The sequence below is a fragment of the Polyodon spathula genome, chromosome 41 (genome assembly GCF_017654505.1).
Source record: "Polyodon spathula isolate WHYD16114869_AA chromosome 41, ASM1765450v1, whole genome shotgun sequence".
NCBI classification, from domain to species: domain Eukaryota; kingdom Metazoa; phylum Chordata; class Actinopteri; order Acipenseriformes; family Polyodontidae; genus Polyodon; species Polyodon spathula.
In genome coordinates, this window is record NC_054574.1 from 679,447 (window position 1) to 689,446 (window position 10,000).

The 10,000-nt window shown below is 47.6% G+C and overlaps 1 protein-coding gene across 1 annotated transcript in view; it reads right to left on the bottom strand.

Moving 5' to 3' along the window:
- Positions 1–3,623: 3,623 nt before the first annotated feature.
- Positions 3,624–10,000, bottom strand: part of LOC121305108 (2-(3-amino-3-carboxypropyl)histidine synthase subunit 1-like) — a 6,544-nt gene continuing 167 nt past the window's right edge. The window contains exons 2-3 of the mRNA XM_041236650.1: positions 9,603–9,755; positions 3,624–4,771 (exon numbers count right to left, since the gene is read on the bottom strand). Of these exons, the coding sequence (XP_041092584.1) occupies positions 4,704–4,771; positions 9,603–9,755 (221 nt within the window). The 3' untranslated portion in view covers positions 3,624–4,703. The remainder of the gene's footprint in view (positions 4,772–9,602; positions 9,756–10,000) is intronic.

Sequence of the window (10,000 nt, forward strand, 5' to 3'; positions counted from 1 at the left end):
AACACGATCAGAGAGAGCCAGCAGCTCAGGTGAGGTCACGCTCTCACCCCCCCCCTGCCATTAATCCCATTCAATCCATTACAGCTGGTCCCAGTGGAAGAGTGTGTGTGTGTGTGTGTGTGTGAGAGAGAGAGAGCAGTTTAAAAACCCATTCAAAACAAGGTTAGCTTTGAAGGAGTGCTTCACAAGGACACAGCAATCTCATCTTTATTAACTATTACCCAGAAGAGGGTGCAAATCCATAACAATCTAACACTGTCCTGGTCAGGGTAGGTCATCAGAACAGCTACTTGAGACTGAAGTATGATGCAACCCTCCCCCACCCCTCCAGTGCAGCCGAGATGGTACGCTCCGAATCCACGGAATGCTAAAATAAGTTTTCAGGACACAATCATTCAACAACAAACCAACCAATCTAGAGCACTTTTAATAGAAAGTCCTTCAACTGGACCTAGTTGAGGATGCCGTGCAGGGCTGTGGAATAGCTGCGGACGAGATTTTGGGAGCTGACAGGAGCACTGTAATGTCAGCGTCGGACCCCCTTCTTAGCTAATGGAATCTCTTATCAGATTCCAAGTGGAATGGGAAAAGCCTAGCCTAGAACCTTTGTTACTTCTAGAATGCAGAATCACTTGGTTCCGGAAGGTCTGGATATTCTGCTGCCCTGATGCTGTGATTTACTATTAATTTCTATACTCCAGATTCTCTATGCAGTGGAAGAGGTCCTGGTTATAACAGCTTATAATAACACCACATGGATGGAGTGCTCCTAATAACAATAATCCTAAATACACTTCATGGAAACTGGTCAGTTTTTTTTTTATTTTTAAGCATTATTAAAGGTGTAAAATCAGGGTGCTTCACAAAAGCAGCTGAAGGATTTAGACAGCAGCCTGCCTGAGAGCCAGGATTAGATGGGTCTGTGAGCAACGGGAGTATCGTCTATTATTATTATTATCATTCCTGTTCTCTGGCTGAAGCACTTTAGGTGGTTTTGTTAAGTGGTGTCTGTAAATCGCTCAGAATAATCCAATTCCCTCAGATCTCCACATCCGGGCTGCTCGCGCTTCCCCTGCAACTTAACCCTCGCTGCTCCGCACATTCCCAACCCGCTCCGCACAACTCTGTCTTTACACACAGCGATTCAGAGAGCCATCTTCCATCCAGGCGACCAATTCTAGCATCGCAGATGCAGACTGCAGATCAGTTTGAGCCTTTTCTGATTTTGCTTAATAAACACACACCTGAGCCAGTGACCTACACACCGGGGCTAATCGAGCTCGTAGTAAAACCTGGAATGGGTGAAACTGCATTGCAATGGGAGTCTTGCCTCCATCCCTGAACTCAACATCCTTCTCAGAAAGCCATGTTCCTCCTAGCTGGCCTGCATTGCTCAGATATGGCCAGATCGCAGGGGTATACTGAAGCTAGTCTAGCCTGACAGCAATATACAGTACATAATAATTAATTGTGATCATTCTCATCAAGCAACATGACTGTGCTGAACGAGGAATCTGTATTGACGTCTTGTTTCCTGGCTGCCCTGCAAAGCTTCTTTGACTGCCAGAGCTCCGAGTGCCAGATAATAAATTGATCCTGCAGGCTGAGCGTATATCTATCTAACATGTATTATCATCAGGATACTCCAGGGAGAGAGAGAGAGAGATGCCATCCACTCTCTCCTGTACTGATGCACACTGAGAAGCAGGGAGGAGTCCCTCTCTGCAGGGCAACAAACACAAAAAAGAAACAGGTCCATAGGTAGCACATGGAATCCTTAAAGAAGAAATTACACGCCAGTGTGTGCAGCAAGCTACTGCCCCCTAGAGGCCCACGCTGCAAGTGCGCGCTTGAGCACAGCGACCTGGTGAGGTGACTCAGTCGCTATCGTGCGGGAGCACCAGAGCCAACGCGACACTCCCTGTGGAATTCCCTCCACTCCGCACAGCCAGGACTCTGCCCTGCGCTCCCCCGCCTGCACACCCCACAGTCCTGCCTTTACCAGGGCAGACTGGTGAGGCTCCCTGCTGTTAGCAAAATGAGATACAGATCACACATTTATTCCTCATTCAAGAACCAAAAGCAGCTGCTGTAATCGGTCCTGTATCACGACGCCGGCAGATCTGCTACGATGCAAAGGGATTGTTACCTGCACACTGGGGCTAGTCAAGCTGCCAGTAAAACCTGGAATGGGAGCACCTGCTATGCATCAGGAGTCTCGTTTCCATCCCCGCATGACAGGAGAGTGAACAGTAAACGAACCCAGCAAATCAATGTGCGATTCAGGAGGAGTGGAATCAGTGTGCGTGAGACGGGCCCGTGGCTGAGCCAGGCTAAACCTGCCCTATCAGCGTTAATGAGCCGCGCAATTACGACAGCGCCCGGCTGCCCCGCTGACAGCTCCATCACCCTCTCCACCAACACTCACTGTGAGCTGCCAAATCAAGAAGTTACTACAGTGCTGCACGAAAACAGATTACTGGAGCTGCAGAGAGAGGCAGTTTTTATTACAATCAAACACACGACCTGTGCAGGTTCTCCCCCTGTAGTTTTCAACACATGAAGCCGAAACAGCATCTTAGCAGCATCAAGCGGTTTAACTTGGACTAACTGTATCTACTGACAGCAACAAGAACAGCAGAGCAGCTCCTGAACTCAGAGGAAAGCACATTCACACAGACTGGGCAACACAATGAACACACGCAAGCATGCACACGCACACACACACACAGGAAAGTGAAATCAGAGGTGAGACAATGTTTTATAAAACCTTGGTGTGAATCACACAGAGAATCTGACAGCAGCTAATTCAATACAGTCTAGTGTAGAGAACTCAGTGCTGTACTGGGGATCTGAGCAGCTAATTCAATACAGTCTAGTGCTGTAGAGAGCTACAGTGCTGTACTGGGGATCTGAGAGCAGCTAATTCAATACAGTCTAGTGTAGAGAACTCAGTGCTGTACTGGGGATCTGAGAGCAGCTAATTCAATACAGTCTAGTGTAGAGAACTCAGTGCTGTACTGGGGATCTGAGAGCAGCTAATTCAATACAGTCTAGTGTAGAGAACTCAGTGCTGTACTGGGGATCTGAGAGCAGCTAATTCAATACAGTCTAGTATAGAGAACTCAGTGCTGTACTGGGGATCTGAGAGCAGCTAATTCAATACAGTCTAGTGTAGAGAACTCAGTGCTGTACTGGGGATCTGAGAGCAGCTAATTCAATACAGTCTAGTGTAGAGAACTCAGTGCTGTACTGGGGATCTGAGAGCAGCTAATTCAATACAGTCTAGTGTAGAGAACTCAGTGCTGTACTGTACTGGATCTGAGAGCAGCTAATTCAATACAGTCTAGTGTAGAGAACTCAGTGCTGTACTGGGGATCTGAGAGCAGCTAATTCAATACAGTCTAGTGTAGAGAACTCAGTGCTGTACTGGGGATCTGAGAGCAGCTAATTCAATACAGTCTAGTGTAGAGAACTCAGTGCTGTACTGGGGATCTGAGAGCAGCTAATTCAATACAGTCTAGTGTAGAGAACTCAGTGCTGTACTGGGGATCTGAGAGCAGCTAATTCAATACAGTCTAGTGTAGAGAACTCAGTGCTGTACTGGGGATCTGAGAGCAGCTAATTCAATACAGTCTAGTGTAGAGAACTCAGTGCTGTACTGGGGATCTGAGAGCAGCTAATTCAATGGCAGGAGTGCTAGTTTGGCAGATTACTTCTCAGCCCAGCGGTTTCATTTATTTTATTTTTTTTCGCGGGGCAGTGATAAATAAGACTCCTGAAGAAATGATGCTACCACACCTCTGTGCAAAAATGAGCTCCCCTTCTTCCAAACTCAAACACTGCTTTAATTAACGATCATGCAATCTTAATTAAGAACACGCACCGATTTCTTGATTCACTCTAGACAGCTATCAGGAATAACAGGGAGGGGAAAAGAACATAAAAAAGGACAGGAATAGCTGAACCTGCTGTTCAACCAGATTTGTATTACTATTATCATTATTAATGGGTGCTTTTTTTATCCTCACTGTTATGCTGAAATTCTGCTTGGATCAGCCAAACTAAACAGTTCTAGTGTACGCACTGCCCACAGTGAAACGACAGTCAAAAAATAACTGAGCTGCCGACTGTGCAATTAGCTAGATTAATGCCCTCAGTTCACACTTAACAAGGCCGTCTCACAGGTCTGGGATCTGCGTAAGCAAACCATTTCATTTTAGTTCCCTGAGATAACCCCAGGAAATTATAACATGGCGCTGTGCTCCCTCGAGTCTAGTGCTGCTCGCTACACTGCGGGTCCTGTCACAGCGGCACAAATGCGCTTTAGGAGACAGAGGGAGAAGCTAAATGCCTCCCCCAGGCCTGAAGTTGGAAATGGATTCCATGTGGGGGCACCACAGCGCTCGTGGGCTGGATCCGATGGCCCTTGTGTTTCACTTGCTGTGTTACAGGCAATAGCTGCCCCCTGCCCAGTACAGAATGCGAGTGTTAGGGTCAGTCGGGGTATTATTAGAACAGAACACACTGAAGGAAGCGAACTTAAAAGGGCTGTGGTCAAAAGGAGGTCTGGACAGCACGAAGATCGATTGCGGAATTCCTTCAAACAAGGGCTGATGCGGACAGGGCTAGCATCAGGATTTCAAAACGCTCCTCCCCTGGCAGACGCTCCGAGTTAGCAGGTGTGATGGTGAAGGAAGCTCCTACCTCTCGATGATGTCAGCAACAGCGCAGGCGAACATCTGGAGTCCCTCTGGCATCTGGAGAGCGACTGGGAAGAGAGGAGCGTGAAAGAGAGCGAGTCAGAGAGAGAGATTCCCGTAACAAAGGGAGCTTTTTATATAATGTAGGTCAGACCCCGTGCTCAAGCGCAAAGGCGAATTTCCAGACAGGAATACAATCCTTTAACAGTACAAAACTACAAAGAAACCAGGACTACTCTGTGGTGGCTGATGATAATAATGACACACAAACCGCATGCAAGGTGTGGCAAGACTTGTAATCAGAATTGCCTTTAAGACACATATCAGCAGAACAGAACAGCTGTCCTTCCTTCACCTGTACAACTGAGCACCAATCAATAGCAATTAACCTTCCAACAAGCAGCAACAAAGTGGCTTAAGAGGGTTAGTCACCCCTGTTAGTTCACTCGAACAGGAATGACCCCTAACCTTTGACCCTGCTACACAACATGTCTCTACACCAAGCCCAGAGAGAACAATTATTTCAGGATTCAGGTGAACGTTCCAACATTCGTTCATCTTTCATGAGCCGTCTTCAAAAATAAATGAAACACTTCACAGCGTTGCTGTAAGCTGGTTCCAGGTTTCTGAAGACAAAATAAAAAAAACTAAAAAAAAAACACAAGCAGCAGATGGACAGCAGAACAGGAGCCCAGCAGAGAACAGCACAGCTAACGAGAGGAACAACAAACACAAGACAGATTAGAAAGCCGTGTTTCTAACACCATTACGGATGTGTTGAAATGAGCACAACCTCTCCATGACGGCGTTATTCACAGAGCCACTCAAAGTGTTGCAACGCGCCCCCCTGCCTGTGCATTAGTCACAGGCTTCACTGCCGTCTGGGTGACGCTGGTGATTAAAAGGTGCCAGTTGCTGTCATCTCCCATTATGAAGACCGGGTACAGAAGTGTTGGAGAGGACTGAGGTGCAGGTTGCCAGACACGAGACCTGCTTGCTATTTACAAAGACCATGCTATATAACCCCTTGCACCCTGGGACTTGCTGTTGGCCGGACTGCTACTTCTTCATGGTTTTGTGCTTTTATATTTCCAGGAAATGTTGGCAGCTTGTGCTCCTAGTCTTGTGCACTTGAGATCAGTGATGCTTTTGGAAGCTCTAGAAGTCGTCTACAATCAGGAGGGGAGAGAGCCTTCAGTTGCGCTGCTCCCTGGCTTTGGGACTCCGTTCCGAGTCCTGTCAGGCACGCTGCAACCTTTTCAGTTACCTTTAAAAACCTATTTCTTTGAGTTAACTTATTTTAAAAGCACCTTGGGATTCTCTGCATGAAGAACGCCATATAAAAGCAAACTGTATTGCTCTGTCCGAGTGGGTCTGACCTACAACACATGCAGCGATTAATAAGAATCTTTATTTTTACATACTTTCATCGTGGACCACCATCACAAAGCACTTCACAAGATACGAGACTATGCATCAACTGGACCACACAGCCTCCTTGTAGGTAGCAGGAATGATTCATTGTCATACCCGGGTATGCCAAACTGAAGTAGAAAATACATGCAAATAACCTTGCACAGAAACACAGCAGACAGACACTCACACAGGATTGGAACAGTTCTTCAATTCTAGGACTCATTACTGAGGGATTTCTATTTTTGTCTCCAAGGTGCTTCGTACTGCCCGCACACCCCCCAGGCACCAGTGTTAATATTCCTATTGATTGAGCCTTTGCGTGAGAACACACTGCCTCCCAGGGGCTGGAGAGGCTACCTTCTTCCCTTCCCAACAACCAATTAAGACATGTAACAACTCAGGACCAATGAGTAAACACCTACCTGCCAGCTCGTGGATCCGTGCCAAACCAGCATGCTGTGTTTCCCTGGGGACCCTACAGACTGTAACACCACCACACACACACACACACACACACACACTGACAGTGGAATTAATCATCATTAAAACAGAAAATTAGTTTCTCCACTCAATTGTGGCAGCCAGGCCAGAGCTTAGCGCCTGGTTTAATAAGGAACCGATCGTTCCAGCGCCACTCAAGCAGCCCACGTCCTCCCGTTCTAGATGTTTTAAAACAAGGGATGCATGAATGAAGGATTGATCGATTGTGCTCGGCATTACACGGTCTACAAAGTACTGCACACTTTAAAAACGATTCTGCAAGACAAACAGGCGGCTAATACAACTACAGGGGCAAATCACAACGCCCGTCCAACGAGACAGTCAAACGCTTCCCTGTCAAGACAGAATTCCCTCTCAAATCAGGCTGAGAGAAGATTACCAGTTTACCTGTCGAATCTACGTTGCACGGCGTGATGCATCAGTAACTGGGACGAACATTTCAAAATTTCTAAGCCTACAACTGTTTTTACTCTCCGTGGTATATCTGAATCCAATATGTGGCTTTGAAGCCAGCTGTTACTTTGGCCCCCAAGGCAGGGCCAGAGGATTGCAACGGACTCTGAAGGCCATGGCTAAGTGGTGACGTCCCGGGAGAGATGCCCCTGCTCTGTGAATGAAGCCGGATGGTGCAAGGGGGGCTCCGAGCAGGAGGAAAGGTTAAGCGCCATGCTTCACCTCACCCGAACAGAAAGCTTGTTCATTAACTACAAAGGGCGAATATATTAAGAGCGAAAGGTTACAGCACCCAGGGACACGGCAACAGTGCAGCACAACTGGCAATCCCTGATTCAAGGAGCACCGCACAGCGTGGATCTGTCTTCTGAAACATCGCTGAGCACCGACCAGAGCTCGAACAGCTTTCGAACCCAGTGTCCACTGCTCGGATCTGATCATGCGATGTGCTCCGATCCCAGACACGCCAACCCTGATTTGCTCAGATCTCAAAAAGCTTTACTGATTCTACGTTTCCATCTGAAAGAACTCAACCTCATTTTGTTCCAATATCCCTCTGGGGCTGCCTGCCACCGGTTCAGCCTGCAGTCTGCAAACATGAAGTAATCCTGCCAGTCAAAGATCACATGCATGGGTCGATGTTCTGCTTCTTAAGGAAATGAACTAGTCTTGTTGAGTCCCAGCAGGCTGATGGGAATGCAGCAGCATCACCAGGACCTGCCCCCTGTTTGAGACGAGGTCCCCTACTATCCCCCTATGATCACTGTAGCTTGTTTATTTTTTAATTTTATATATTGGAAAGTGAGCTCCTGCGAGGTCAAGGCATTGCATGTGTTAGGGCCTATCCTTTTCACCGCCTCCCGGGAACGAAGGCCGCTTCTTAAGGTTCCCTGTGACACGCAAACCTGTTTTCTTTCACTGGAGCAATTAATTATGTGCAGCTCGCTAGCACCTCTGTGCACCGCGTGGGGAGAGAGAAGCCTTTGTGAGCAGAGCAGCTAGAAGTACCGAGGCTCCTGCCACACGCCAGGACTACACAGCAAAGGGAGCGCAGGCCCAGTTCTGCAGGCTGATCAATGCTACATGGGGAGGGGCACAGCAATGAACCCGAACCAAGCCAACCTGTTCAATTAGTGCAGCCTTGTTAAGAGGTGCTGAACTAGAATGATCAGGGCTGCACCGGCTTTTTGAGCAGCTCTTGGATTCCTGCAAAATCTGCCCTGAACTGAACTGTCGGTCCTTGATATTTATTTATTTAATCAAAAAACACATAAGAAAGTTAACAAACAAGCACAGGCCATACAGCCGATCTCAGCTCTGGTTCCTGGTGTCTGATTGCTCTCAGAACTTTATCAAGTTGAGTCTCAAAGGATCCCAGTGATTCTGCCTCAACGACACAACTAGGCAGCCCATTCCATACACACTCTCTGTGTGAAGAAGCGTCTCCTTCCCTCTGTCCTACTCTAGCTCCAATTACTTTCCAGCTGTGTCCTCTATGTGATTTTGTGCTCTGTGCTGGATTGGGTTAACTAACACCTTATCCATTTGACTGCTGCACAGAAAGTGAGTCTATAGTGCCTGGATAGGTGAGCTGCAGTGAAGGCAAAGGGCCTGGCAAGAGCGATTACATGGACATGGCTATCGTAGATCCACATGCATGGGGGGGCTGGCAGTATTTTCAATAGTAGATACACATTATTTACAGTATTTTGTGTACCTTTAAGGTGTGCAGATGGTTTTCTAGATAGACGATCAATACAACTTCATTCTGCCAGCATGTTTGAACACATTTAGACATTTAGTAAAGAGGTGTGAAAATCCTTAAAGTGCCATAAGCTTCATTTACACAATCACTATACCAAAAAAAAAAAAGGCCAGGTGACAACAGATAACAAGCCAGATTTCCATGACAACATTTTGATGACTCACCACGAATACTGCAGCAGAGAACTCTAACCACTGAGTTACTCAAACCCACTACCCTCCACACTGCAGCCCAGCACTGTCTCTAACCACTGAGCTACTCAAACCCACTACCCTCCACACTGCAGCCCAGCACTGTCTCTAACCACTGAGCTACTCAAACCCACTGCAGCCCAGCACTCTAACCACTGAGCTCCTCAAACACACTGCAGCCCAGCACTCTAACCACTGAGCTACTCAAACACACTGCAGCCCAGCACTCTAACCACTGAGCTACTCAAACACACTGCAGCCCAGCACTCTAACCACTGAGCTACTCAAACACACTGCAGCCCAGCACTCTAACCACTGAGCTACTCAAACACACTGCAGCCCAGCACTCTAACCACTGAGCTCCTCAAACACACTGCAGCCCAGCACTCTAACCACTGAGCTACTCAAACACACTGCAGCCGAGCACTGTAACCACTGAGCTACTCAAACACACTGCAGCCCAGCACTCTAACCACTGAGCTACTCAAACACACTGCAGCCGAGCACTGTAACCACTGAGCTACTCAAACACACTGCAGCCCAGCATGGAACTCGCTGTGTGGGTTGCTGTACCTCTCCTGGCCTGGGCCTGCCTCACCCTCCACACTGTCTTGGGAATCTCGAAGTTGTAGTTTTGAGGGAGAGCCTTGACGGCCTCCTGCAGATCCGCGTCATTCAGGATCTCGGCAGGAATCTGATTCGCCACCCGTCGCTGGGGTCCTCGGCCTGCCAACGAAACCACACACGACATTAAAGAAATCTGTGAATGTTTCTGAATGGGGGGGAATTTTACACGCATGAAGACGGGGAGCTCAGTACTAGGATGGGTTAATGTAAGGTACTGAAATACAGGCATAAGCTACCGCTGGAAAGCGCAGATTCTTACACGCGATACATTGAGAAGTATTTCTAATACTATGCCTATTTGACTTAATGACTCGCACTTTGAGGTCGATTAACACCCTCTTATA